Source organism: Aspergillus pseudoviridinutans, assembly GCF_018340605.1.
Source record: "Aspergillus pseudoviridinutans IFM 55266 DNA, scaffold_1, whole genome shotgun sequence".
NCBI lineage: Eukaryota > Fungi > Ascomycota > Eurotiomycetes > Eurotiales > Aspergillaceae > Aspergillus > Aspergillus pseudoviridinutans.
In genome coordinates this window covers 2,689,040-2,716,980 of record NW_025091281.1, presented here as the reverse complement: position 1 = coordinate 2,716,980, position 27,941 = coordinate 2,689,040, and the positions used below count along the sequence as shown (strand labels likewise).

The window sequence follows — 27,941 nt, the reverse complement described above, 5'->3', positions numbered from 1 at the left end:
TGGCCAATTTACAGAATCTTTCTTACAAACATGAACATATGACAGTGGAAGAAAACATTACCTCTACCTGATGTTAGCGAGAAACCCACAAACTTGAAGGAGACATTAGGAAGGCGGTCAGCATCGGCAAAAATTATTCACGAGTGTCCCTATGTGCACAATCAACCGAGAGCATTTCGACTCGTTTTTCTTTTCCCTTGATTTTGATATATAGTCAATATATTCTCACTTAACGGCGCTATCAAACGGGAAGCATTGTCTGTAGAATAGTCAGAGTGTCCGGAGTAGTGTGCATAACTTCAAGCCATCTAAGCCGCCGCCTCGGTACAGCTCTTCATCCACAAATCCGCCACCTAAGATCTGCTGACAACAAAAAAGACGGGGCGCTGCATCTAAGTCACAACAGGCGCGGATGATAGAGTGCGCCTTGTTACGAAACACTATAGGACTCGGCAGACTATACGCTATATTTTGCAACTTCCCTACCTTACCTTTTCCTGTCAAATCTCGCAAAGGTCCAGGTCGTTGAAAATGGAGGCCGAACTCCAGGCACAGATTCCTGGCTTGGATCGTGTGATCTCGGAGTATTCTGTGGTAAGTACTCAGGTTGTCTATCGTCGTGCCCTTTGATATTCATGTCCTAACACGAACCCAGGGCTATCTGACTCACGCCTCGAATGCTTATGTCGAGGATGCAAATGCTCCGTCACCATTATCGGAAGCCGCCGACATGGTGACAGAGCTTCTTGTTTCCGCTTCTGGAGACTTCTCCGAACAGAATGAAAAGGCCATTCGGAACCTAGTCGAGAAATTCATTTCCTCACTAAGTTCTTCTGATGGCGTTGATGCAGAGCGCAGGCAGATGCCGTTCACCGCAAAGAAGCTGGACCAAGCCATCCATGTCGGCTCCCAAAGGAACATGTCCTCCACCCTCGGCCTTGCTGGAGGTAATGTCGATCTCGAGTCAGCCAACTCCAGAAAGGTAGAGTCCCGAGTGGACCGTAAGAAGCTCGAAAAAGCAGAGCGGAAGATTCGTGCCAAGCAAGAAAAGAAGCAGATGAAAACAGTGCAATACGAAGCATCCCGTCTTCTCAACCAGCCAGACAGCACTATGTCCTATGAAGAGTTCTTCATGGCTGTCAACCCACTTCAGCTGGGATCGGATTCACAGTCTAAGAGCAAAGATATCAAAGTTGACAGTATCGACATTTCCGTTGGTGGTCATCGCATCTTAACCGACGCGTCCCTTACGCTGGCTTACGGACGTCGCTATGGTCTTGTGGGTCAGAACGGTATCGGAAAGTCTACTCTCTTGCGTGCTCTGAGTCGCCGAGAGGTAGCCATTCCCAGCCACATCTCAATTCTACACGTCGAGCAAGAGGTGCGCTTATCTAGTAACCTCTCCCTCTGGTAGTTGTTGCTGACATCAGTTTTCAGATTACGGGCGATGATACACCGGCCATTCAGGCTGTTCTGGACGCAGATGTTTGGCGGAAGCGTCTTCTTGCAGAGCAAGAGGTGGGCCCCATTCTACGACCCATTCCGTTGAGAGCGATTTAGCTGACGACTTTGTAGAAAATAAGCAAACAGCTTGCAGCGATTGAAGTGGAAAGGTCATCCATGGCAGACACATCGAAAGATGCCGCCAGGCTCGACCATGAGAGAGAGGGCCTCGATATAACCCTGAGCGACATTTATTCCAAGCTGGCCGAGATGGAATCGGACAAGGCAGAATCTCGCGCTGCCAGTATCTTAGCCGGTCTCGGCTTCTCGCCGGAGAGACAGCAATATCCTACAAAGACGTTCTCTGGTGGTTGGCGAATGAGACTGGCGCTCGCACGGGCGTTGTTCTGCGAGCCCGACTTGCTTCTGCTTGACGGTAAGCTCCGTGCCTCTCAATTTTCAGGCAAGCATCAATTTTGATCTAACGCGATACAGAACCTTCAAACATGTTGGATGTGCCATCCATTACCTTCCTATCCAACTACCTCCAGTCGTATCCCAGCACTATCCTTGTAGTTTCTCACGATCGAGCGTTCCTCAACGAGGTGGCCACAGATATTGTGCACCAGCATTCTGAAAGACTGGACTACTACAAGGGAGCCAACTTTGGTAAGTATTAACTCTTTTGCACTTCAATGAGATTACTAATAGGCCGCAGATTCCTTCTATGCCACCAAGGAGGAGCGGAAGAAGATGGCCAAGCGCGAATATGAAAAGCAAATGGCAGAACGTGCCCATCTGCAAGGTTAGGCATTCTTTTCCCTATTCCGGCATTTCTTTGGTTACGTGCTTGCTGACGACAGACGCCAGCCTTCATCGACAAATTCCGTTATAATGCCGCCAAGTCATCCGAAGCGCAGTCAAGAATCAAGAAACTGGAGAGAATGCCAGTCCTGGAGCCCCCAGAAAGTGACTATGTGGTCCATTTCAAGTTTCCAGACGTCGAGAAGCTTTCCCCTCCGATTGTACAGATGTCGGATGTCTCTTTCGGCTACAGCAAAGACAAACTGCTCCTCAGAAATGTGGAGCTCGATGTCCAGCTCGATTCCCGTATCGGTATTGTTGGGCCAAACGGCGCCGGTAAGACTACGGTGCTGAAGCTGTTGACTGGTCAACTCCAGCCAACATCTGGCTTGATCTCAACCCATGCAAGATTACGAATCGGTTACTTCGCGCAACATCATGTGGACGCACTGGATCTTACTACTAGTGCGGTGAGCTTCATGGCAAAAACCTATCCCGGAAAGACAGATGAAGAATATAGACGGCATCTGGGAGCGTAAGTTTGAACCGAACTTTCTTCCTATTTCCAGGTAGTCCGTATGATGTCGACTGACGTTCGTCTTAGCTTCGGTATCACCGGAACTACTGGTCTTCAGCGCATGGAGTTGTTATCTGGAGGTCAGAAGTCGCGTGTCGCATTCGCTTGCCTGTCCCTGACTAACCCGCACATCCTTGTGCTTGACGAACCTTCTAACCACTTGGATATTGAGGGTATGGATGCGCTTTCTGAAGCGTTGCAGAGGTTTGAAGGAGGTGTGGTGATGGTATCACACGATGTGACGATGCTACGGAATGTCTGCACCAGCCTTTGGGTCTGTGACAAGGGCACAGTACACAAGTTTGATGGCACCGTCGATGCCTACAAGAAGATGATCAGCTCTCAGGCCAATGAGGCTGGTGTGGTGGCGCAACACTAGGGGACGATGTTGATAAGCTATTCATACATCGACCAAATTTAAGTCAAAGTCTGCTTCAAAGCTTTGCGGAGCGGCTGGTATCTTAATCTTATCAGCCTTTAGAGAGGTAGTCTTCATGGATTACCGTTGTAGATAAGAGATTCGCCGCTGATAACATCTCAAGCACGGGCGGAGTGGATCCGTCAGCTGTCAGCACCGTGAGCCTCGAGCCACTATGATGTACACTCCAGTACCAATAAACGGCTTTGTATCCATCTCAATTATCGACAACCTCATGCCACAGCAGTAGACCAGTGTCTGCTGTAGTCTGTATACTACCAATGTCTAGTTGTGGGAAAAAAGAAGCTTAAGCGATGAATCGTGGTGATGCAAACGATGAGTTGGCGCCCGATGCCCCTTTGCTTTCAACAGAGCAAGCGGCCGTTGATGACACCCCTCACCCTGCTGCTGACAGCCAGACATTGATCTTGGACTTGCGGGACTCGGGCAGCCTGTTTATTTGGGCCTTGACATTCTCAGCCGGTATAAGTGGGCTTCTATTTGGTTATGAGTAAGTTCTTCGGTCTTTTGAACACCTCTTTTCTGCGGAGGACAAATCAAGAAATTTCACTCAACACATGAACTGACATATACGTCCTGTACAGTACAGGCGTCATCTCTTCGACCCTCGTGTCTATTGGCTCTGATCTCTCAAACCGTGTCCTAACGACCCTAGACAAGAGCCTGATCACATCTTGCACGAGCCTCTTCGCTTTATTGGCAAGTCCCTTGGCTGGAATATTGGCAGATAAGCTCGGTCGCCGGAGAGTTATACTTGTCGCAGATGCTCTATTTACTCTGGGAGCCTTGATACAGGCCATTACTGGCCAAGTATGGGGCATGATACTCGGGAGAAGTGTTATTGGTCTAGCCGTCGGTGCTGCGAGCTTGGTTACTCCGTTGTAAGTCAGCCGCGCATCTCCCCCAGGAACGAAGATGGGCCGTCTGAGGCTACATGTCTCTAGATTGAGAGGATCGTTATTTGGACGGAATGACTGATCGTAACCTTCCCCAGGTATATCTCTGAGTTGGCGCCTTCCCATGCCCGTGGGAGATTCGTGACTATCTTGTGCCTCTTCATCACTGGTGGCCAGGTTGTAGCTTACGTCGTTGGCTGGCTGTTCTCCACAACCACCAGTGGCTGGCGCTGGATTGTCGGCCTTGGAACTCTCCCGGCTGTGCTGCAATTCGCCATCGTCGTTGCCTTACCCGAAACCCCCCGATGGCTGGTCCAGGCGGGATTGGAGGCAGAGGCTCGTCGTGTGTTGTCTAGGGTCTATCAGGGCCAATCTGACAATCATCAGATTGCTAAGCAAGTCGTGCGCAGTATTCAGCTTGAGGTAGCTGAAGAGGAAGAAGAGATGAACCGCATTAAACCTAGTGTCGATTGCGGTAGGATACCGTGGCTTGGGAAAGTTGCGCAGCGTGCTCAAGATCTTTTTCGCGTTGGCGGAAATAGAAGAGCCTTGATCATCGCCACCATGCTGCAAGGACTACAGCAGCTTTGCGGCTTCAACAGTCTCATGTATTTCTCAGCGACTATTTTTTCCATGCTCGCATTCTCCTCGCCCACCCTTACGTCTCTATCTGTGGCTGTGACCAATTTTCTCTTTACGCTGTTGGCGTATGCGCTGATCGATAGAATTGGTCGGCGTCGCATTCTGTTATATTCAATACCTGTCATGAGTGTATCACTAATTGTCTGTGCCTTGGCTTTCGGCTCCATGGAGCTGCCAGGATTTTCTTCTGAGCCGCGATCACAACCCCAAGCCGATAGTGGCGCCACGAATAAGTCGCTTCTTCCAATCGCTGTTCTTCTCTGCCTCACTGTGTATACCGCCTCCTATGCGTTTGGACTAGGAAACGTGCCCTGGCAACAGTCAGAATTGTTTCCCCTGAATGTGCGTTCCCTTGGATCGGCTTTCGCGACTGCAACGAACTGGGCGTCCAATTTCATTGTCGGACTTACCTTCTTGCCCATGATGGATTGGCTTTCTCCGAGTTGGACATTTACAGCCTATGCGGGCGTTTGTGTTGTTGGATGGGTTGGAGTCTGGGCCATTTACCCCGAAATGAGCGGTCTTAGCCTGGAGGAGGTTAAAGGCCTTCTCGCCAACGGTTGGGGTGTCAGAGAAAGTTTGACAAGGAATCGCGGTAGGGTGCAAGTTGGTTAGACTGAACTTGAATTTAGGTCTATGAGCAGACATCCACCTAGATCTTACTGGCTTCTATTCTGATTTGGAATGAAGTGCTCAACCAGAATTTTTGAGGGCCTTTGGCGAAAGTATGCGCACGTAACTTCTGAAGGAGGGTGGCGATCTGCCCTAGCATCACCGGATTACCCATTTTGTGTCCTGGAGTCCCTCTTACACAGTTTTACGCTAGGAGCCAGAGTTGCCATCTTCACTTCTTTGACTGCATCATCGGTCCAATCTGGCTGATCCCTGAAGTATTGATTCCCACCGGCTATTCCCACTGCATGTTCGGATAGTGCGACGTCTGTGTCTCGCGGTCGACTCCTTTCGACCCCCAATGTAGGTGTGCATACCGTGTAGGCAGTCATCACTGTTGCTGGGTCGACTGAGGAATCCAGGACTCGATACTTCTTCTTAGGAAGATAAAAGGAAGTGCTCCCCAACTCGCGCAGTCCAAATCGGGGTGCTATGCGCATTTGTCGACTGCTGAGACGGAGAGGCACAAAGCGAAATATCTTCTCCCACCAGGGATGTACAGGCTCAGAGGCAGATGAGGAGTGAGACACATCGAAGCTAAGGGGTTGCTTTTAATTTTCCAGAAGTGCAAGACATTAAGTGAACATGACAACTTGGAAGACGCAGTCAGACAACCGGCCTGAGATGAAGCCGCCTCGCGGTTGTCCACCAAGTCATCCACTCACCTCCTTTCAATCACCTGAGACCAGTCATAGTGGCCTCACTTTTGAGCTGAACAACTCTTGGATATCTCAATACGGCGAAGCGCCTTGTCAACATCCTCGTTGGCCATCCCAAGGAAGCTGCGTCCCTTTAACACAACTTTGCATGGCACCCATGCCACACACGCTTCTTTACAAGCAACCATATTCAGAATGCGCGGCAGTCACGAGTTAGCTAACTACATTGACACTCAGGCCCACCATCGAGACATAAGCCGGCGAAAGACAGACCCACGAGCTCGGGGTCGTCAAAACGCAAGTCCCTTGCTGCAGCTTCCAACAGAGGTATCTGCCTTGAGTTAATGTCTAGATGGACTAGTGTCTGACGGACCTTAACACAGATAATCCAGTATATTGCATATCTTCTCCCGAGCGATGCCGATATAGTTAATCTGGTGTCGTGCTGTGTCCACCTAGCTAGGGCAATCTTACCGGCTCACTCATCCATCTGGCGCCAGCGATTCAAGGACCTTTACGGTATCACTCAGACACGTCCTTCAAGCGAGCTCAAACTGGAGTATCAGATACGTTCTATTGTGCTGTCTCAGAAGATCAGCTTCCGATACGGCCAGAAGAAGGAGCAAACATTGTGGCTGGAAGTGCTGAGAGACATGCTTCTGGAGGCACTTGAATCAGCCCCGACAGATGAACACACTGCTTCCAAGCTCCTCGAGCAGATTCGTGGGACACTCCACAACTCGGAATTCCTGAACAGACCTGTGAGCGGATATGGCGACACGAAGGCCGATGCCCCTTCTGAGTTGTTTTGCGCTGTTCAGCTAGTAAGCCCTTCACCCGAAATATGGGTCTCAAAATTGGACACAGTCTCATCAAACATTCTAGTGCCTCACTCATCTGGTGTTGGACCCGTCTATGGCCTTCTATTGCCTCAGGAATGACTATGATATTGGCGCCGTATATTCATTCCAAGCGGATATTAGCGAGCCGCTTGTGAGTGTAGGCAAGCTGGACTTGGAGAAGGTTTTGCACATTCGCAACTTCTGGCTTCGCCATCTCCTCAATCCGAACGAAGCGACATTCTTCTCCTCGTATACATCGCTGTATCAGCGACCGAAAGCCACGCGACCTCTGGCCGACAGCAAATCTTGCGTTAGTACCCATTGGTTGGGGTATTATTGTCAGTAATTGAGGACTCTTTGTTCTGCTGAGCACCCTACAGGAAGAAGCTAACCTGAAGTGATTGAATCTGTTTTATAGCGTGCATCCATCCGTATCCCGATTCGCTGAGTCGTCTGGAACACCGTCAGACATGCGCTGATCTGGAAACACATTGGCCGCAGGTGGACCCTATGGTAAGGCCTACATACACATCAGTCAGCTTAGCAGGTAGCTGACATCGGGTTCGCCTTTAGTCTTTGCGAATCAAGCTAGACCCTGACCTCTTGAATTGGCCGACCTTATTCGACTCCATCATCCCTATCCTGGGGTCGAAAACGCATTGCTCGTACTTTCGCGGCATTGAGACACAGCACGGATCTGATGACGATGCAACGTACCTTGTGCGCGGCTTTACAGAATCCATCCCCACGGCTCACGGTGGCTTCCCCAATTGGCGCCGTATATGCTTTGCCATCTACGATGCGAACAGGGAACACCTTCCGCTTATACCAAACGATAATGAGACATCTGGAAAGGGAAAGGATGATCTGTGGTTTCCAGAGGAAGCGTGGCCGCCATATGATTTGGAGGTAGAATTCAATTGGATCCATGGATACGAGGGAGTCATTCTTCCCAGTGGAACGATCATGATCGGACGATGGATTGATATGATAGAACCGAATGCTCGAGGCCCTTTCATTTTCTGGACTATGTGACGACTCATTTTGCGTCGAGACAAATCGCAAGTTTCGACGGTGGATGCTTGCTGCTTCCATGGTCTAGTCTTTCTCATGATTCGCTGTTCTAAGTGTTTTCTCTCGTCGGGAAGAAATGCGGTGGAATGCAGGATGGAGACATCTTAATGGACCAGACCTCTTTCACCATTTAATAAGTTGGGAATATGATAACAGGAAATGAAAATTAATACAAGGAATGATCAAATCTACTCCTCAATGTCCTTTACCTTCTCCCATTGTCCCTTCAAATTCTCTTTCCACAAGCTGACCTTGTTGTCCCCTCCACTTACAGCAAGGATGTTTCCACTAGGGCTCCAGCTAACCCGCCAAAGGACAGTGTCGAATTCCAGCTGCTGGCTGGTCCATTGGCCGGGGTTCGATGCGTCAGAGGTCCAGATCCGCACAGTCTTATCCTGAGACGCAGAGGCGATATAGGACTTGGACAGAATGCTGGGTGACCACGCGACGTCACGGACCCAGTCCGAATGACCTTCCAACGTCTGGCTAAGGTTGTAAGTCTTGCTTTCCGGGCTATAATTCAAGTAATTAGTACAGTCGTCGGCTTCAAATCCAGGAAGACTGGAAATCGTCCCGGGCAAACGTACTTGTAATCCCATATCTTCAGCAGATTGTCACTGCCACCGGTAACAAATCTCCGCTGCTGGCCCAGAGCAGGGTTCGAGCTGATCAAGCTACCAGGAGACGCTGCTGGGGCCCAACTGATCGAGTTCACACCCATTCCATGAGCGTGGAAGATCTGGTGAGTCCAGCTGTTGTCGCGGAACTCGAGGACACTCACATGCCCGTCTGAAGAAGCGCAAGCAAGGAGACATCCGCTCTCGTGTGGAGCCCAGGAAACCATATTCACCGAGGCAGTGTGGAGGGAGAAATCGAAAACTTTTGTCCAGGAGCTGCCTGCAACGGGGGAGGTCGTGGTTTGGTGTTGTTCACGCCAGATAAGCACTTTTCCATCGTACGACGAAGAGGCCAGAATCGTGCCAAACTTGGGGTGAGCCTGAGGCGAAGAGTAGACAACATATTAGCCATGCGAACGAAGGGAGACTCTGCATGACAAGGACTCTCAAACCTACCCATGCCACACACCACACCGCGCCTTCGTGTCTTTCGATTCCAAATATGCCCATGTTAGCAATTAAAAAGTTGAGCCAGCAGAGTTGAGGTGATTCACCCTTTCAGCGTTTCAACCAAGCGATGTGTCTCCCCCTCGATCTCGAAAACCTTTATTGTCTTATCCGACGAGCAGGTCGCTAATCTGCGGCCGTAATAGTCCAATCCGGCGTCATGCTGCAAGAAAGGGCCACTCAAGTTAGTCCCGCGACTCGTGATGTAGCATCATGACGGTGACATGGCGCATTATCACGTACAATCATATCATCATGACCAGAATTCGAAATAACCTGAGCAGCTGCCTTTGGAGATGTCAATAAGAGAACAATGTGAAGCTTAAAGGGGGAGAAGAGCTGCCCGAGATAAACACACCATGATGACCAATGGGACTACCCGAAGCAAGTATTACTACGACAGAGGGTAAAAAAAAAGTGGCTCGAGAAATATATATCTCGCTGTATTGACGTTCTAGACGAGTCCGGGGAGAGGGGAAGATAGCGGCGGTGGAGGATTGAAATCAACATGCAAACAGGTACTCCGTAATCCATACCGCCAGCTTGTCCGTTTCACTGACTTGAGCGCACAAGCTGTGATCTTATCTTATCGGCTGAGGCTGACTCAGCGCTCTCTGGTCAGTAGTCACGCCCAGAGGCACGTGAGACGGGCCTCGGCTTTGACACTCGGCCAACCTACCCCACGGGCGTTGTTCTACCCTGTCTTTATCTTGCCTCTTCATGCCTTTTACATGAGTACAATTCTTCAGTCGCTCGAAAGGTACTTTTGTAACTTCTTGAATAGACATATCTTTGGACATATTTCTGTTGCGCACCTCATTGCAGTTGAGACGTAGCGTATAGTCCGTTCTACGATCGATCACCCGTTGCTTCCATCTTCCGACGACTTGTTCTCGTCCAGCTACCGTGGCCAGCTACCGTGCTGCAAGTCACTGACAGTATGAGTGATGCTTTGTGCGGACCATCAAATGCCTTGCAAAACTTCCAGAAACATGCATCTGTTGATCGGACTCTCCAACAGGATCGGCTGATCTCCCGCCGGTCGCCCTCTCAGGTAAGCAAGGTTGCAACTCATCCGGAACTCTTTTTGATTTGGATTAAACCGGTCGGCTGAACATTCTTCTTTGACAGGGCTTCAGATCTCAGAATACGAGCGATGGTGTCCTAGACCCCGAGTTTGCTGCTTTTGAGTCGGATCTGGCCGGACCGTCACTTCCCAATCTACAACATTCAGGACCTTTCTCAACACACGCCCACCAGCTTCCGGTGGCTAGCCATGCCGAGAATGTGACCTGGGCGGCAGACTTTCAGAGACTACATATTTCAGGGCCTTCTCATCCCATTCAGCAGCATCATGGCCCATCTGCAACCCCGGCGTCGGCAATGTCACAACCAGGTTGGCACAATGAATTCCTGAAACAACAGCAGCAACGCCAAGCACCTACACAGCAACATCAGCAGTATACCGGAGGCTTCCAACCGTCTTTCTCACACCACCATCCCATGCATGGAGGGGTAATGAACGCCTTGCCCTCTTTACATGAGCCGGCAACCGACCAGCAACACGCCACAGAGACATTTGATGAATCGGCTTTCGAAGCGGCATTTGAACAGGCAAGAGCGGACATGGCTTTACAGGAAACGAGCACAACGGAGGAGAAGGCCGAGCCTGCAAGCGAGACAATCCAGCCGGATTTAAGCACAGCTCAAGAGCCCACCGAGCAAATCAAGATCGGGTCAGATACTATACCACAAATCGACAAGAACGACCCGATAAGCCAGGTCAACGATGCGGACGAACTTGCTAGGACTGCAGGACAGTTACTTGACAGCGTCAGCCACGATCAGAGCGAAAAGTTCAGACAGAGTAATTTCCTGGCGCTGATGCGTCGCATCCGGGACCGCGAAGTCCAGATCGAGGATGACGAGTTTCGTGAAGTCAGTACCAGTCCGTGATCTCTTATATTTCGGCTGGCGTGGCACGAACGCTGGTAAAAATTGTTCCATTCGTATCGGCTCTTGTTCCTGCTAATTCATGACCAGACATCGCAGTCACTACATCCTGGCGGTAAATATTATCCCGGTGGCCAGCAACAAACGCTGCGGCAACAGTCGTCAATCCCACCGCATCAGGATGAGCCCGATAGCGTTACATTCAGCGATATCAGTAAGTCCGACACATTGGAGGGCGCCAGTATGCTGCGTACGGGATGACAGTGCACCAATCCAAGGCCTGACGCGATGCAATGTGCCAAGCAGATCGTCCGCAAGTGAGCCCTTCTACACCGGATACCGTCGAATCCATAGCGACTTCGAAAGCAGCGCCCAGGGATATACCCAGTGCGTCATCAACTGAGGCAGGGTTGGTTGACGATCACACTCTCTATGCGAGTTGGAATTATGGCGGAATTTGAGCCTACCTTGTTATTGGACATTATACCCGATCAGCTTTTTGCCGTCCCTTTTTGAATAATGCAATATGTGTGACTAAGGAGCGTTCAAGGTGTGTTGAGCTCAATTCAATTTTGGACATGGCAGTGGGTGTACTCTTTCTTGGTAGCATTCGTTGCATCCGCCCTCATCGGTTTCATTTCTTCATAGACACTTGATGGGGGCCAGTGATGAATGTTTCATTACCTACCTTTCTGCATCTACCCGACTTCCAGCCCTCCATCATTGACTGGGATTGCATCAATAAAATAGTAATCTTCTGCTATTTCTTATCCCTTAGAACGATTTTACTGGGCTGAGGTTCAGGGGTGTTGACAAATAGCTGACAGCACGTGATCCTATTCTGCCTATTGATGGGAAAGAACAATACCAACTCAATAAGGAGGCTGGGGGCATTGTTACCAACCACACTTTATTTGTTAGCGAATAAACACAAGTGCCAGCAACTATTGATGCACCGCTGCTCTTTGCCCAACTATTGGGGAAAGTGGGCAGTCGTCATTTGGACTGCATCAATAACGTCTTGCATGCTATTGTTCCAACTGACCTTGAGCTACGTGCCGCTAATGTCTATCATGGGTTATATAACAGCAAGATGAGTCTTGCTGTGAGAGATAGCTTCATTTAATCTATCTTCAAGCTTGATTTCTGTGATACCATCCTAAGCAGCCTTCTTCGGACCGCAGCATCAGATCTAAGTTCCAATCCAAAGTCTTGACTGCGCATTGCCTCAGCTGCCGCTATACTTTTTGAAAGTTACTTTGCTTGTATAGGAAAATGCTGCCACCGTCGGATTCTTTCTTGCATCACTCCCACAAGCTTCGAGAAGTGGCCGCCAATGCGCGCAATCGTGTGGTCTGCACACCACCGCCCCCATACTCTTCAACAGTCCCACGAGATTCAACCCATGAGGAGAGACAGAATGTCCTAGAGACCGTCGACGACGGCACGACCTGGGAGACCTGCCCCAGTGCCAACTCCACTCCTGTTATGATTAGCATTGACGCCTCCATTAGTGTAGTGGGCAACGGCAACACCATCATGATCCCATCTATGGCGGGCCATCCTCAGCAAACTCCGAGCGTTTCTACTTCAATGAATTCCGAGAATCCATCCTCCTCTACTTCCACTCCGCCAGCAGCTTCCGAGGCGGATGCTCAGGTTCAGAAGCAACGCCAGGCTAAACTGACAGAAATGGCAACATCCATCATTAATGCCTTGTACGATTCGGGCCGGCTAGCACCCCCGGCAGAAGATCACGAAGCTGCACCGCTTGAAATCAAGATCAACACAGGAATTAAGGTTGAGGGGAGCCGCAACGTCGTTTGCGTTGGTGCTACAGTCCGGGCCCAGAGCAATAAGAGCGCCCAGGTGGGCACGGAAGAAGGTCGACAAGTCATCTCAAACAAAAAAAGACGAGCTCTATCAGTATGCCATTTAAACCTTCGCCGCTTGTCAAGTTGCCAGAACGTGAATCCTTTGGCTAACAATCTGATACAGGAGCCTTTCGAAGCACCGAAATCCAAGAAGAATCCTGCGCAATAGTCGCAGAGTGCACTCCAATCCTGGTATATCCACGGACACTCATGTTTTCCATATGCGATGTCTTGATACTTCTGGTTTGCAAAATGCATCAGGGAGTTCGTGTTTGAAAAAGTCTCGCATACGCATCGATAGAGAAAAGCACTCCTTTGCTATCTACTAGGATGTCCCGTGCCTCTGCAAACTGTACCGTCAGCGATATGTACCACTACTAATTGCATCATTAATACTATGCTGTGATGATTGATCGAACTCTAGTTTAAGGGCATTCCTTTTGTCATGTTCTATGCCGAAACTGGCCAAAAGGCCCGAAAGTCATCCATGGCGAGTCCGGTAACTGAGCTTTGAAAGCAGGATGCGCTCCACATCATATTACAGAAACAGCGTCAAATTGACCTGCACTAAAAGATCAAGGAAAAGTAGATCGGACAACTCCTGGAGAGCTCCAAGTAGAAAGTGAACAAGGTGCCGGTATTGAAAACCGATCAGGTGAAATGGTCCTCCTGCAGAATACAGCTATAGAAGTAAATGGTTTTCAACAAATCCGACCAAATGATGCTCGATTCCACGAGAAAAGGCAACGTTTCAGGTCGACGGGCCGGCAGCTAATGCTGGTAAAGGTAATTAAGCTGGAAATTGTAAAGTCAAAATCATATGCGCCGGAGTCCTGCCTTTTTAAAGGTTCATGAGAGATATCGTGCCAAACTCAGGAAAAGGGAATGAGAACAGAGAAAAAAAGGAGAAATACATGACTTATGTCCCCAAGATCATGTGGAAAAGCTGGGGGAAGAAAAAGGACAGCTTCATGGTGCTAGCTGCTATGGATGAGTCTCCCAGAGATACCGTTGTAGAGTTCTAATGAATCGATTGGCGTGGTTTATGAAGAACGAATTCACGCCGCAGCGATGGACATTCCGGGGGGTAGATATAGTTGGCGGCCAGCTTTGGTGACTATCGACCAACCGGTACATCGTGGCGATGCAAGTCTCTTGACCATTCCGGGGTGACCTTGTCACGTTCGTACAATAGGCCGCAATTGTGGCAAAGAGTCTAGACATAGCCAGTCAGTGAAACGACTTAGAATCTCAAATTGCTGCAGGAGCTTTCTCACCCTTGGACCAGCAGGACCATCTCGTACAGCCCAGACCGCAGAACCCCATACCATACAGTTGCTGCATCTCCAACTCTGACGTTCCCTGAAAGAGAAATAAGCACGTTAGCACCAGTGAATGGCAACATGATTCACAATCAGCGAGCGTACCAATCCGATAAAGTACCTCCACCTCCGCCATATCCAGCCCCCGAACCGGTATCCGGTGTGCCTCGTCCACCAGGAGTGCCTCCCCTTCCCGATGGGCTTAAGCTGCGGAAGCGCCTCTTTCGTTTGCTCCTTTCGCCTCTACCCAGCGGTGTCTCACTATCGACGTCGAAATAGCCACTGCCCTGCCGCGACATATCTGGTGTGATGCCGGCGGTTGAAGAGAAGCGGGCTGTTTCTCGCCGTAGACGTCTGATCTGGCGCTCGCGGTCTCCTTCTCGCTTCTCAATCTCTTCCTTCGAAAGGGTCTCTACCTTGGGTTCCCATTCATCGCCTAGTCCTTCGGGATCATACCGCCAACCAGCCTCGGTGCCATTGGCAGCTTGGTTATCGATCTCATTTCCGTACCCACCCATGCTACTGATCATGCCTCCACTCTCACACACTTCCTTCTTCAATTTCAAGACAGCTTCGTAGATACCATGCGCGATGGCTCCGACCCACTCACCGCCCAGGCCTAGGTCGGCGCAGGTGACTTGCGCGAATTCCTCTGCCATGCCGGGAGGGTGTAACAAGGACCACTCAAACTTATCTGTGTAAAGCCTGTTCTGCAGATTGATGTTGAGGTTGATCAGGCACCGATATGCATCATCCGGGTTTAGTATACTGTCGTTAACTAGAGCCTCTTTTGTTACCGATACACCAACCGTTCTGTTGTCGGGTGTTGCAGCTTGCGTAGGAACTGGCGTTGCGGACACATCCCGAGATGGATTTGTCTGAGAAGTGGGAGCGGGCTTCGATTGTGTACTTTGAAATAATGGATGTAGCGCAACCCCAGCGTACTCCTCTAACTGCTGGCGTATCTGATTGCTGATCGCCAGAGTCATGGCTTGGGGGTTCGGTAGGTCCAAGTCTCGCACGAAGCCCATCGCAAATTCTTCAGGTGTCGCCAGAGCTTCATGAAGATTCCAGAGGAACGTATCTTTAATGCGGAAGGCAGGCAGGGGATCTGGTCTTCGGTATCCGGGAAGGGTAGGGTTGATACCAGGATCCACCACACCTCGCGGCATAGGAAATGGCTCGAGAGGCTGATGCGCTGGGACCTCCAAGTCAATACGAATCGGTATGAGGGTCAGGGGGAGCTGCGCTTGAATTTGTAGCTGGTCGGCACAACTGTTGCGGCACGAAAAGTTAGGTCAGCTCGGTCATGAATGCCCTGCAGCGGGCAAGGAAGCCCGGAGGAACGAGTCAAACGATACATACGCTGGTCGCAACATCCTCTTGATCATCCAGTCGCGAAAAACTCCCTGGACCTCCACTGGGGAATGGATTTCTTTTCCCAACTTCTCAGCCAAGGGGGTCTTGTCGGTTGTCGACTCTTCGCGCCGTAGACTTCTTAGACCAGTGGGCCTTCTTGGGCCTTCACTATCGTCAAAGTCATCATCGTCAAAGCCATCCTCTGCATAGTTCACCGCAGTAGTGCCTCGTTTCGTCGTTCGCGGCGCCGGGCCAACTTGAGTCTGCGGAATGACCGGCGTGAGCAATGCGTTCCCATACTGGCGTATTCGCGGAGGATAGGACGTGATATAGCCTCTGAGGGGGGACATGTTGGCCGTTTAGAAGGACAAAATCATGTCCCTCACGAAGCGAGCAAGAAGAGGTTGCTGAAAATGCGAATCAACAATGGCCTGGGATTCAACTGAGCGAGAAATTGAATTTGATTGCGACAGAGTTTTGCGAAAGTGATCGATACAGTCGCCTCAAGAGTCTGATGGCTCTTACTGGATTTGCGATGTCCTGCAACTCTGGTCTGTCGTGTCGATACCAAACAACCTGATCTTCAGAGAGGTTATGCTAAAGCTCCTTCTGTATGGTGATCGCGGTCAATGCTCCGCCTTTTTTGCCTTGTCGCGTTTCTGATCTACGCTAGACCAAATCTAGCAACACAGTCACGTGCATCACATAATGGAGAGTTCTAATGACAATAATGGACCAAAAGGTGAGGATGACTCCTATCATTGTTTTTCTGACCATGGGGAGATCCGGTCTTGGAAAACAGTTAGAGCTGCAACATTAAACCAACAACTAAAGAGGCAAAGCCAGTGCTCTTCTCTTATTTTAGTTAACACCTCTGACAAATTAACTACTATTCACGATGTCGATAAAAAGAGCTTATGTGAATTATATGTATGACATAGGGAAGAAGGAAAAGGAAAGAAAGTAATGCATGGAGTCCCGCCAGCTAGTGAAGACAATGAGCAGAATACACAAGCACCCAATAAATTGAATACGCCATTTCGCTTGTCTGATGCAGACATGGAAATAAGGGGGATATCGTCAACTCGGCAAACGAAAAACTGAAGCAATGGGTTAAGGACAAGGGCTGATTTTTGATTTTGTCTGTACAGCGTCATGGAGGTGATAAACAGAGGATGCGCTGGCTGCAAACGTATCGAGTCACCGAACGAAGACTATCGGAGTCCAATAACGCTCTGTCGTGGGATTAGAACCATAGCGATATACCAGAGCAAGCTAACTTACCATTTCAAGCGTCCAAACTCTCCGAACCCACACTTTTACTTTGCCTTCGACGCCCTCGACATTTTCCAGTTCGACACCCTCCCACCAGCATCTCCTGGCTGGTTTTCTCCAGAACAATAAGAGTTTCTGTGCCATGCCGACTGCATTGTTATTCGACAGATCACCTCTGATGTCGGTGCGAAGTTTAGCCAATGCAAGACTGCAAATGACCGCCTTGTTAGGTTCGGGAGCACGGTGACCCCACCGGTCGTCTCTCTCAAAACCACTGCACTCTGTGAATATACTTGCAGATTTGATAGAGTTTGATGTACTTACCCTGCAGTGAGCATCTCAATAAGATGTTGCTCCGTCGATCCGGGTTCATCGCTCTTCTTCAGGCCGGAAAATATCCCGTCTTGTTTAAGAAGTGCCCTGCCAACGGCACGTTTGACCTCCATCATCTCCGCATGGTCGATGTCAGGACGTGGTGGTATCGCATAGAAATCGAGGTCCTCACGTAGGACGATGATTCCGGCCCGATCTTGTAGTATGTCTCTTGGCGATCCCAGCACCGTTTCAGACATCTCTAATTCCGGAGAAGTCGACGTTGAAGGTGAAGATGACGGGATCGACTGCGCAACTGAACGGAAGAAATCTAACATGTACTGGAGTGACGTGGGATCATACTAAGAGGACAATTGTGAGCCACTGTCATCCATTTGGACAGAGGGAATGGCGGAAAGACTTGACGTACGTCAACGGGATAGATGTCACCCTCGTGAAATGAGCCCATATGCCCATCAGGCAGAAGACCATTAGGAAACAGTGACAGAAGGACAAATTCAGGCAGGGTCAACAGCTCATCTCTCGATAGTGTAAAACGAGTACCTCTATGTGACGAATTAGCATTTTACCCGAACAGTTTTTGTATGGCTGTCACAAAGAAGATGTGCCCTCACCGCAATTCAAGAGTGATATGCTCGTCACCACCGATGTCTAAAGTTCGTAGAGCAAACAGTTAGTGATACTCGAATTTACAAAACTTGCGTTCGTCCATCGCAATTTCATGATATCAATAGCCAAGATGAACAAAGCTGCATACCTCCTAATGTGTTGATAGGCGGCCCTCCTGCCTGTTGCACCTGAGTGATAATACTCGACGGGCCTCCTGCCGCAGCCATCACGTATGTGAATGATTCAATCGGACTTGACCCTTCAGTGTATGGCGGAGGGGGTTCTCCGTCTTCCGCTGATTTCGCGCCGGAGGATTCACCTTTCTGGAAAAAGGCCTTAGTTTCCGCGACTATAGGCGATGAGGAGTCGTGAAATTGGGTCCCTTCGAGCACTGGCTGGGGAGCAGGTGTTGAGAGAGAATCCGAAGCGGACTCGGTGACAGTAACCTTTGCGAGACTGTGATCAGTCACAGTATTGAATACAAGTGATGAAAAGGGCGGCGGACGAGACGAGACGAAGCTGGAGGAGGAAGCTTCCGAGCAGGGGGAATGCGGAGGCGGTGCGGTATAGAAGTCGTCGTCGTCGTCTTCCTCCACTTGAGGATACGTTAGGTGAGGAGGCCGCGCCGTGGTGGGCGAGCCAGTGAAGCTTGGTTGCCACAGCAAGGTGTCCAGACGTCGAGAATTTCTTCGCAAAAGCGTTATCGAAGAAAGTTGGCTCCAGTCTTGTCTAGAGTTGCAAAGATAAGATCGGTTTTGACAGCGGTCCCGTTGATCTAAGGGAGCGAGACTCAGAGTACCGGGTTCCTTGTCGATCAGGAGGCTTCAGAAATGCTCACAACATAGGGGTCACACGGACTAGGAATATTCAGAATGGTTCAATAAAAGCCGTCATATAGTCCTTTTCTGAATATGACACAGATATGATTAATGCGACAGGACAAAGAAAACGGATGATTCTCGGCAGGGGCGATTGAAGAGGAAGTGGGAGTACTCCGAAGACTCAAAGGGAGGCGCTTAGGGACGAGGGAGAACGTCAGTAGCGTAGTTCTCATACAAAGTTACTGCTCACATTTCAGCACTATAGTATTCTTCTTATTACTCAAATACTTGAAGTTAATGATTGGTATACTTTTTAACTCCCAAGTCGACTGAAGTCCTAATGTTCACTAAATTTTTGTATCGAATAGATCTCTGAGGGGAATAGCAGTGCTGAAGAAGGAATGATACCACCTCTTTATCAACAATCACATGATCTGAAGCTATCACCATAACATCCCGAGTCAACTACAGAGTACTGATGCCATGTTATGACTATGTCTAATTCAAAATCGCTGCTGGATCGGTGCTGTCCGTAAGCCCGTTATTTGAGATAAACCGGAATGCCTTTGACTAAGGCTCTTTGTTACATCACCGTCTCTATCCAATCCTTGACTGACAAGTATAGTGGTATGTTATTTGCATTACATGTGGTAGTGTTTGAACATACATGCCAGAAATGTCCTTGATGCCAACCTTCGGTGGATAGGGAAAGTCATGAACTGACCACCAACGAGTTTGTCCACAAAGCCTTGATATTTAGACATTGCGTTCAACGAAGCTCTGAATCATGCCCTCGAGGGTGGGCTCATATTCCTTCAAAGTTACCTCGTCTCCATTTAAGATTGTGTTGCCCTGCACAAAGATCTTACGAGGAATCTTGTTCTTCAGAACAATATCGCGCACCTTGGTACCCCACCACTCATCCACAGAGGTGATATCGTCATACAACTTCTTGCCAGCGTCTATGTCGGCAGTGGACTTGTAGATGTGCAATTTCTGCAGGTATCTTTCCACCGCAGGACGTCCGTGAGTCAGGATCTTAGATCGATCTAAATGAATCTCTAGATCAGACAGATCTTCCTTGCTGTAAACAAGTTTGACAAACTCATCGCCAGCGTCGAGGAAAGTGCGAAGAATGCTGTAACGAGCCTGCATATGAGCCTGGCCCCACTTCTGGGTCTTGGGATCCCAGAATTCGAGGGCAACCAGACCAGCGCGAGCCATTTGCAGATATGCGACAAATAGAACATCGCCAGCCTCATTGTTGAGGTCAACCTGACCATCGCCAAATCCGAAGATCTTCAGAATTTCGAAGTCGCAACTAAGTACCATAGCCACGCACTCGGCTCGACATTCTTCATATGAAGATGCGATGGCCCCAAAAACAGAACTCCAAGTCTGACCAGGCTTGTACCAAGTGGTGACAGGCTTGTTTGTGACTGGACTCACAGGAGGGTTTGATACATCAAAGTTATATTCCCCGGGAGCCGTCTCCTGCAGTAGCTTTCCCGTTCCGTGCCCCAGGAGTTCGTGGATGCCTACTTGCACCTCAAATGCCGGATCGCGGCATCTGCGGTAGACCTCCAGATCTTTCTCGGGGATAAAGGGCACAGGCTCATTCGGGGCTTTCGCACTCAGAACATTCCCGAGTGAAACGTTTTTGAAGCCCAGATTTTGGCGGATGTCGTCATAGTTTGGTAGGTTGATGCCTGCGGGGATACCAGAAGACTGAAAGCTTAAGACTTCCAGTGATGTGAAGTCTGGACTAAGAAACTTGTCCTTCTCGAAATCCTTGCTCCACGGGAGCTTTGGTATCATGCTTTTCGCACTATCCACCAACTTTCCGAAAGCGCGTGTGCGCTCCAAATTGACCTACAGATGTTAGTAATCCAAAGTCAATTAACCACCTGAAATACCTCATTGTAGAACGTGACTGACCAATGCTACAAATCCTTCCCACTCTCCTCTTACTCCGTGGGGGTCTCTGTATGTCTCCACGAAACCTAGATTGGTCTCCAAGATCGGCTTCTGATCCTTCACCCAAATGCGCTGGGCCTCTTTGAAAGCTTCAATCGACCCGGAACCGAAGGAAAAAGCATAGGCATTGAGCATCCGCTTCTGGTTTTCATTGGCAGAGTTCAGAGAAGCCTGTTTGGCACTGTGGGCAATCTTTGCCATCTCCTCCCTGTGATCACCGAAAATAAGGTGAACCTTCCGTCCCTTTAACTTGCCATCCAGGTCCAGATACTCAATGTCCCCAAGGTCCCGGTCTCTGGATGGAGGCGAGGAGACACCCGAAGCAATCCATAGTTCGAAATCGCCAGACGGCAACTTCTTGAGTCGTGTATTCTCCAACGGCAGGCCCTTCTGCTCCATGAGGTCTCCAATGGCTGTAATCTCATCCTTGGTGATCGAAGGAGAATCAGGGTAGTAGGTGGTCATATGGCCGCCTTCAGCATAACCCAGATGCATGAGCGACTGGTTACTTGTCTCATAGATTCCACCGCCGGTGCTGTTGGCCTTTTCGAACGCTACCTTTGTATCCGAAGTTATAGAGGCCAAAGCCTCAAACGCGGCAGCAGGCAGGCGAGGAATAAACTTTGAATCACCAAAGCCCTTATAGTTACCGCAATTTCCAAGAAATTGAGCGGCGTACTCCAGGAAGAAGCGAAGGTGTTCGTCGCTGACTTTTGTCTTCTGAGCGAGGCTGGCCCAGTCACCATTACAGGCATTGTAGAGGGAAATAATGAGATCGTAGATCGGCTCTGACTCTGGTGAGACTTGACGTAGTGTGATGCGGGTACCTTCAAAAGCAGCTCTGTGATCAAGCAACCAAACTACTCGTTAATCAATGTCTTTGCAAACAGCTAGTGGGGTTTTTTTGTGGACAGCCCATGATAGACAAACCTGCTCAGGTAATGGGCATATTTTCTAAGCTTCCCATCCTTAAGACTATCGAAGTGTGACTTGATCTCCAGCCGTACTACAGTCGGAGGTGAGTCGGCCAGATAGTGCTGCTTGGTTTTGTCATCCATGATGGTATTAGAGGCGGCTTCTGAAGACGTCGAAAGAGGGATGCAGCTTGAAAAGGGAGGAGCCGAAGATGAGAAATTGAATCGTTGAGTGAGAAGCGAAGAGCGAGGCAGGCAACTGAGGGGTAAAAAGGAAGTAGTAGTAGTGGTAGATGGGCGGTGGATGGGGAGCAACCGGTGATTCGACGGCAGACGCCTTAAGGCAGCTAGAAGAGGGAGCATTCCTGGAGCTGTGTAGGTAGGACGTCACTACTAGGTACACTCCCATACTACTTACCTCACTATCTGCTGACTCCAATTCTCCAACTAAGCTAGGTCACTACATCGGCCACTTTCTTGGCGCAAGTGGGGGAAGCCAACTGGAACCCCCTGTTCCCTAATCGATGTATGGTGCAACTACAGCACCAAGATTGACCTCAGCCTACGCTTCACTGCTGGTTTCTCCGTCGCCGTGATCGAGTCAGAGAATGTGTGCTATATGTTCTCTGATCTGAGTGCTCCCTAAACAGGAATTTGCCAACTTGCAACATCGTCGCCTATGTGGAGATCAAGAGAAATCAATCTATGTGATAACTTTTTACCAACCGCTCGCTGCTCCGTCTAGGACTGAAAATCGTCGGGAATCATGAGTCGCAGAACAAAACCAGTCAATATGGCTGAAAATGTAAGAGAAAAAGAGCACTAGCTGAAAATGAAAAGGGTATAGAAGCAAACAGAGTTCTTGATAAGAAGCCAACAAATTCATAATAAGCTTTCATACTTGTCCAGACCTTGCTTCTGTGTAGTCTGCATCGAGGTTGACTTGGGGTTTAAGGAGTTGGCAGATGCCGAGGGATTCCCTACAAGCGAAGCTCTGCCAAGGGGAGTCGAACCACTAGGGCTGGCAAACGACGCCGCCATATTTGGTGCCGATGGAGGAGGTGGAATTGTGAAGGCAGAATAATTGGGGGACTGCTGCGACGTGCGGCTCGAAACAGGATTGTTCGGCGATTTCATACCTGTCAATGCACCCATGGACAAACCAGTCATGTTGCCAATGCCATTACCCTGCATGTTGTCCTGGATATTCGAGGAGGCTGATAGACTCCAAGCGGTCGATGACGAAGGTTGTACTGCGGGGACCGTCTGGGCCATTGGAGATCTGTGTCTCGCAACAGGTTCTAATGACGGGAAAGAGCTCATATTGTAATCAGGCGTGACAGATCGAGCATTTAGATTGGACTGAGGATCTCCTCTGCTGACCGAAGACCAGGAAAAAGCACCGGCAGCCTTTTTCTGAGTAGAGATCTGTGGGGCTGGCGCTTGCGAAACCAACTCCTGCCAAGGGTCAAGGCCCTGACTGCTGGGCGCAGCACTCTCTCGTCCGAGGACGAGACGTTCAAAGGTGTTCCTTGTGGTATCCACATCAGACTGCATGAGATTGTCTGACATAGTGAGAGAGCTTCCAAGTCCGCTCTGAAAGCCAGTAGCCTCCGTTTCCGAAGAAAGCTCCCGCAATTTCTTCGTCTGTTCACATTCAATCTTAGAGGAAAGGCCTTTGATTACGGTCATATATTCTTCGAACTGACGAAGGCTCAGCAACGGCCCAAGGCTGAAAGTCCACAGGATAGGCAGAACCTCCAGGGCAAGGAATTCAGTGTCGGCAATAGTCCCAATTTGTCCAAAGACCTTCAAGGCGGCCATCATTACGGCTGGCTCTTTTGTCTTGATCGCTTTCAACGACGGGACAAGCTTCTCCTGTATGGTATATTTGTCTAGGATGGAAGACTTGACGATTGTCGGCTTTTTTACTGCAGCAATGCCAGTCAGACCGTCCTCAGAGACCGCGTCGTTGCCAGTGGTACCCCCACAAAGGACAGTGAAGGCTTCCAGGCAGCGCACTTTGATGGCAAGGCTGCTGGTCCGGCTGAACGTAGAGGCGATTGGAGGAAAGACTTCATTCTTAACAGTGCTGAAATCCAAAACCGGAAGGATAACTGGCAAGCATTTGATTGCAGCGTCGACCAGGGAATGGGTTGGCGAGTCCAAACCAAGCCGAATCAGCGGTAGAATGTCTAATAGGATCAGTCACAAGAGCAAAGGCATGATGAATAGCTGACTCACCGTCCTTGAATTCCTTCCCTGGGCAATTCTCTGCCACAGTATTCATGTTCTCTAGCACCACCATTAAACCCGCATCCTTCTTGGAGTCACGCTCCTGAACAGTCCCTTTCCCTGATTGATGCGCGAAGAATATTTCCTTAAGCCGAGGAATAACTTTCTCCGGGAGAGTTCGACGTGCGTTTGCAACCCGCTGCAGTATCGCAAAAACATTCTGCAGGATCAGGGGCAACAGCTCACGATCCTTCAATTCTTCTAGTAAAGCGCCAAGAACCTTCCTTTCTAGCACGGTTGGAGGGAACTCGGGTAGCACGCGTTGTAATCCTCGCATGAATTGTGATTTTTCATTTGCATTTTTGGCTGGCAGGGATTCCAAAAAGCGGATGGTAGATACCAAGATATTGTCAAAATATTGAGATTGCTGGAACTCCCGGGCATTCAAGCGCTGAGCTGGTCGTCTTGTTATCAACTTAGGCAATAGATGCGACAAGAGATCTTTCGGAATGGCACCCGCGCAGAGGAAATTGTTGTCCTGCGATGGAGTGGAAGATGGGGAGTTTAGCAGCTTCTTATACGAGCTCAAATTCGAATGCGATTGCAGCGGAGAGATATGAGGCGAATTGTAGAGGGAGATGATAACGAGTCCCAGTGAGAACATGTCGGCAGCAGTAGTCACATTAGAGTCCAGCGCGAAGTCCGGGGACGTATAGTCAAGATTCAACTGCACTGACTGGGGAAGCCGCGGATCTTGGTAGAGAACTTCTGACAAAGCCAAGGGCGGAAGAGATGATCGAGACTCTGTAGAGCTTGGAGGCCCTGCAAATCCGAGCCCGGAGATTTTCCAGTCGGACTTGGCGTTTATGTAAATGGCTTCAGGGTTCAAGTTTCCGTGGACAAGGCCTGCAGACTCATGCAGAAACTCCAGACCCTTAGCTACCTGTAAAAGACCCTTTTGTATTTCTAGTTCATCAATCTCGAGATCTCTCCGCCGTCGAGTCCCGTCCGCCTCTTCCACCATATAATGGCTGGGTCTTGGCCCTATCCTCGACGTTCTCTCTTGCTCATCTTTTTCCCGTAACAAACCGGCCAGGGACGTGGTAATTGGTTCCGTCACAAACATGAGACCACCACCACGCGTCTCTTCCACAGGTTCTAATACCTGGAGGATTGATGGATGTCTGAGACGCGCAAGGTTGCTGGCCTCACGCTTTAACCTCTCGACCACATCCTCCTGCAATTTCTTCAATGACGAGCCGGACCGGCTTCCAAGTCCACTTGATCTGTAATCAAGCACTTTTCTGTCAAATATGAACACGGAAGCAGTGGTACCTGTTGATTTCTTCTTTCCATCATGAATTCTCCATGGCCCAGAAACCACGGTTGGATGAGGAGATATTTGGTAATTCGCTGATATGTTGGAACTCAGCGTTTTGAGAGCAGAAGAAAACATTTTCTCTCCCAGGGCATCAGAGCCTCAAAAATAGAAATACACTTTGAATGAAGCTAGCCTGTCTCCGCCGGATGGGAGACACTGCAGATGTCACAAGTCAAGGTAGCTGTAGACCAACCGGATCAATCCTTACGGAAAGAAAGTCAAGTATACACAGGAAAATAGAGCATGAAAGCTATGACCAGTACCTGAAACTGTTTGAAGATAACGCCATTGACTTTCCTCACAAATTCCACGGAACTTTGACGCCATTTGGGGCCCCATGCCTGATGTGGACATGCCCCTATCAATGCTGCGGTGTCAATTAAGCTAAAAGTCACGTGCAAGGCGGCTGCCCCAAAAAGACTGGCTTATGTTATCTCAACCATAAGGCACAGGTGAACTCCACGTGACGTCTTATCTCCAAAAGCTGACTAACGGCTATTACCGGCATTCCATTCTGCTGGGCCCGCCGACGTCGGACATGGACTCCGCTGAGAGAAACATTTATCCCATCAATTGTGCGTTGCAATGCTTGTTATTTCAACTTCGACACCAAGGAACTTTGTGATTGAGATTGCTCAGCGCTCTGCACCGACATTGACTAGACTGAGGTATGTCACACATATTGCTTGATGTATGATACGCGAGCTGGAGCTTTCGGAGTTGTCTCTTGGGTCCGGCGGGAGGAGTCATCGCCTCCGCTTTTTAAGCTCTATTAATTTGCCCGGCCACCTAGCACTGTTTCCTCTTCCCGATTTCATCGATTGACGAAACTCTTCTGCTGATCTCTGATTCCTTCGATTTCGAAGCGCGTACAGCTGGTCAAATATTGCACAATCATGAGCTCACTTCGTCAATTGACCCGTCATCGGGCGTTGCATAGCTTTACTTCCACGCGTGTTGGAGTTCAGAATCTGGCGACAAGACAGTCATGGCAGCGATATTTCAGCGCAACGTCAGCTCCTGCATCTCAACTGGCTGGTCTTGACCCTTCGAAGCTCACAATTACGAAGACCACTACGCCTAAGGAGCTGCAGGCACCAAAAGATCTTGTGTTCGGAAAGTCCTTCACTGGTACGGGCTCCTTGTTCTCCGGAATCCGTCGTGCCAATCCAGGCGCTAATGCGAATTTTTTTGGTAGATCATATGCTTTCCATTGAATGGTCAGCGGCCAACGGTTGGGACGCTCCTCGTATCGTTCCGTACCAAAACCTTAGCCTCGACCCATCGGCTTGCGTGTTCCATTATGCTTTCGAGTGTTTCGAGGGTATGAAGGCTTACAAAGATAAGAAGGGTCAGATCCGTTTGTTCCGGCCAGACAAGAACATGGCGCGTCTTAATAAGTCTTCCGAGCGTATTGCTCTGCCTACTTTTGACGGCCAAGCTCTCATCAAGCTCATTGGGGAATTCGTGAGACTGGACAGCAGATTCATTCCTGAGTGGGTAGTGTCATTATCCGCTTGAATCGACCGTCGCTTACCTCTGATAGTGCCCGTGGTTACTCCCTCTATCTGCGACCCACAATGATCGGCACTCAAAATACCCTTGGCGTTGGACCACCGGGCTCTGCCCTCCTCTTCGTCATTGCCAGCCCTGTTGGCCCCTACTACCCTACTGGCTTCAAGGCCATTTCACTCGAGGCTACTGACTATGCCGTCCGTGCCTGGCCTGGCGGAGTTGGAGATAAGAAACTTGGGGCAAACTATGCTCCATGCGTTCTGCCTCAGTTGAAGGCTGCTTCCCGGGGCTTCCAGCAGAATCTGTGGCTATTTGGTGAGGAGGAGTACGTGACAGAAGTTGGCACCATGAACCTTTTCATTGCCTTGAAGAACAAGGAGACTGGACAGAAAGAGCTAGCGACCGCTCCTTTAGATGGAACCATCCTCGAGGGCGTAACCAGAGACTCTGTCTTGGCGCTTGCGCGCGAGAGACTCGTCCCCAAGGGCTGGACCGTGTCTGAGCGCAAAATTAGGATGTCTGAGGTTGCCGAGGCTTCTGAAGAAGGAAGACTGATTGAGGTCTTTGGGGCCGGTACCGCAGCCATTGTCAGCCCTGTGCGAACCATTAGCTACAGAGGTAAAATGGTTGATTGCGGATTGAAGGAAAATGAGGAGGCCGGCGAGATTGCTCTACAGATGAAGAACTGGATTGAGGGCATCCAATATGGTGATGAGGAACACCCATGGAGGTAAGTCGATAGTGACGTTCGATCCAATGTGCGCGAGGGTCCCAGACTGACATCGTCTACAGTTATGTACTCTAAATGGATACTGGTTTATCACGGCCCGGTTTTGAATTGCTTTTTCTATCTCACATGGGTTGGACTAGAAAAATTATTTCTCTATTTCTCTCTAGCATCGCGGCTTGATTCTGCGAAGTTTTGTGACCTGTCTAGCATGGCGCAGCCGTTAGCATGTGTTTGGGTCTGCTTGTGAGTTTGATACATTGGAACAGCCACATTTCGATTTATTAAATCGCATCTCGGAGCATCGATCGAGAGGCTGAGGTTTGCACTCTGTTCGCCGTCTGTGAATTAATGCATTATGAATAGACGTGAGGCGATATGTTTAACGCCCTGGCCCTGGGGCACCTCGCCACCAAACGAGGCGTGAACGAGATGACCAATGCTGCACCATAGCCGCTCTCCAAATTTGCGATA

General features: G+C 49.6%; 11 protein-coding genes across 11 annotated transcripts; 6 read left to right on the top strand and 5 right to left on the bottom strand.

The window, feature by feature from the left end:
- Positions 1-531: 531 nt before the first annotated feature.
- Asppvi_000977 (putative AAA family ATPase GCN20) lies at positions 532-3,203 on the top strand (the record flags this gene model as incomplete). The annotated part of the gene is made up of 8 exons (XM_043297281.1): positions 532-594; positions 656-1,381; positions 1,438-1,518; positions 1,576-1,879; positions 1,939-2,112; positions 2,162-2,248; positions 2,314-2,782; positions 2,852-3,203. 8 exons carry the CDS (start codon positions 532-534, stop codon positions 3,201-3,203), a joined length of 2,256 nt encoding a protein of 751 aa, XP_043153216.1.
- A 353-nt stretch (positions 3,204-3,556) lies between these two features.
- Asppvi_000976 (putative MFS myo-inositol transporter) lies at positions 3,557-5,416 on the top strand (the record flags this gene model as incomplete). Its single annotated transcript, XM_043297280.1, has 3 exons — positions 3,557-3,753; positions 3,848-4,144; positions 4,258-5,416. The coding sequence occupies 3 exons, from the start codon at positions 3,557-3,559 to the stop codon at positions 5,414-5,416; spliced, it is 1,653 nt and encodes a 550-aa protein (XP_043153215.1).
- Positions 5,417-6,327: 911 nt separating this feature from the next.
- Asppvi_000975 (uncharacterized protein) lies at positions 6,328-8,009 on the top strand (the record flags this gene model as incomplete). Its single annotated transcript, XM_043297279.1, has 4 exons — positions 6,328-6,459; positions 6,516-6,956; positions 7,018-7,284; positions 7,548-8,009. The coding sequence occupies 4 exons, from the start codon at positions 6,328-6,330 to the stop codon at positions 8,007-8,009; spliced, it is 1,302 nt and encodes a 433-aa protein (XP_043153214.1).
- A 227-nt stretch (positions 8,010-8,236) lies between these two features.
- On the bottom strand, positions 8,237-9,175 carry sec13 (GTPase-activating protein SEC13; the record flags this gene model as incomplete). The annotated part of the gene is made up of 3 exons (XM_043297278.1): positions 8,237-8,561; positions 8,636-9,045; positions 9,122-9,175. The coding sequence occupies 3 exons, from the start codon at positions 9,173-9,175 to the stop codon at positions 8,237-8,239; spliced, it is 789 nt and encodes a 262-aa protein (XP_043153213.1).
- Positions 9,176-10,112: 937 nt separating this feature from the next.
- Positions 10,113-11,586, top strand: pex20 (the record flags this gene model as incomplete). The annotated part of the gene is made up of 4 exons (XM_043297277.1): positions 10,113-10,226; positions 10,304-11,110; positions 11,216-11,339; positions 11,432-11,586. The coding sequence occupies 4 exons, from the start codon at positions 10,113-10,115 to the stop codon at positions 11,584-11,586; spliced, it is 1,200 nt and encodes a 399-aa protein (XP_043153212.1).
- Positions 11,587-12,400: 814 nt separating this feature from the next.
- On the top strand, positions 12,401-13,168 carry Asppvi_000972 (uncharacterized protein; the record flags this gene model as incomplete). The annotated part of the gene is made up of 2 exons (XM_043297276.1): positions 12,401-13,051; positions 13,124-13,168. 2 exons carry the CDS (start codon positions 12,401-12,403, stop codon positions 13,166-13,168), a joined length of 696 nt encoding a protein of 231 aa, XP_043153211.1.
- A 948-nt stretch (positions 13,169-14,116) lies between these two features.
- Positions 14,117-16,030, bottom strand: Asppvi_000971 (putative RSC complex subunit Sfh1; the record flags this gene model as incomplete). Its single annotated transcript, XM_043297275.1, has 4 exons — positions 14,117-14,215; positions 14,277-14,361; positions 14,427-15,596; positions 15,687-16,030. The coding sequence occupies 4 exons, from the start codon at positions 16,028-16,030 to the stop codon at positions 14,117-14,119; spliced, it is 1,698 nt and encodes a 565-aa protein (XP_043153210.1).
- Positions 16,031-16,894: 864 nt separating this feature from the next.
- On the bottom strand, positions 16,895-18,740 carry Asppvi_000970 (putative general stress response protein Whi2; the record flags this gene model as incomplete). The annotated part of the gene is made up of 7 exons (XM_043297274.1): positions 16,895-16,915; positions 16,965-17,229; positions 17,280-17,629; positions 17,698-17,833; positions 17,903-17,939; positions 18,046-18,626; positions 18,736-18,740. 7 exons carry the CDS (start codon positions 18,738-18,740, stop codon positions 16,895-16,897), a joined length of 1,395 nt encoding a protein of 464 aa, XP_043153209.1.
- A 734-nt stretch (positions 18,741-19,474) lies between these two features.
- Positions 19,475-21,753, bottom strand: Asppvi_000969 (dipeptidyl-peptidase III; the record flags this gene model as incomplete). Its single annotated transcript, XM_043297273.1, has 3 exons — positions 19,475-20,590; positions 20,657-21,536; positions 21,626-21,753. 3 exons carry the CDS (start codon positions 21,751-21,753, stop codon positions 19,475-19,477), a joined length of 2,124 nt encoding a protein of 707 aa, XP_043153208.1.
- Positions 21,754-22,491: 738 nt separating this feature from the next.
- On the bottom strand, positions 22,492-25,300 carry Asppvi_000968 (putative protein kinase Scy1; the record flags this gene model as incomplete). The annotated part of the gene is made up of 2 exons (XM_043297272.1): positions 22,492-23,804; positions 23,854-25,300. 2 exons carry the CDS (start codon positions 25,298-25,300, stop codon positions 22,492-22,494), a joined length of 2,760 nt encoding a protein of 919 aa, XP_043153207.1.
- An 821-nt stretch (positions 25,301-26,121) lies between these two features.
- On the top strand, positions 26,122-27,545 carry Asppvi_000967 (branched-chain amino acid aminotransferase, cytosolic; the record flags this gene model as incomplete). The annotated part of the gene is made up of 4 exons (XM_043297271.1): positions 26,122-26,356; positions 26,424-26,721; positions 26,772-27,470; positions 27,533-27,545. The coding sequence occupies 4 exons, from the start codon at positions 26,122-26,124 to the stop codon at positions 27,543-27,545; spliced, it is 1,245 nt and encodes a 414-aa protein (XP_043153206.1).
- Positions 27,546-27,941: the final 396 nt, after the last annotated feature.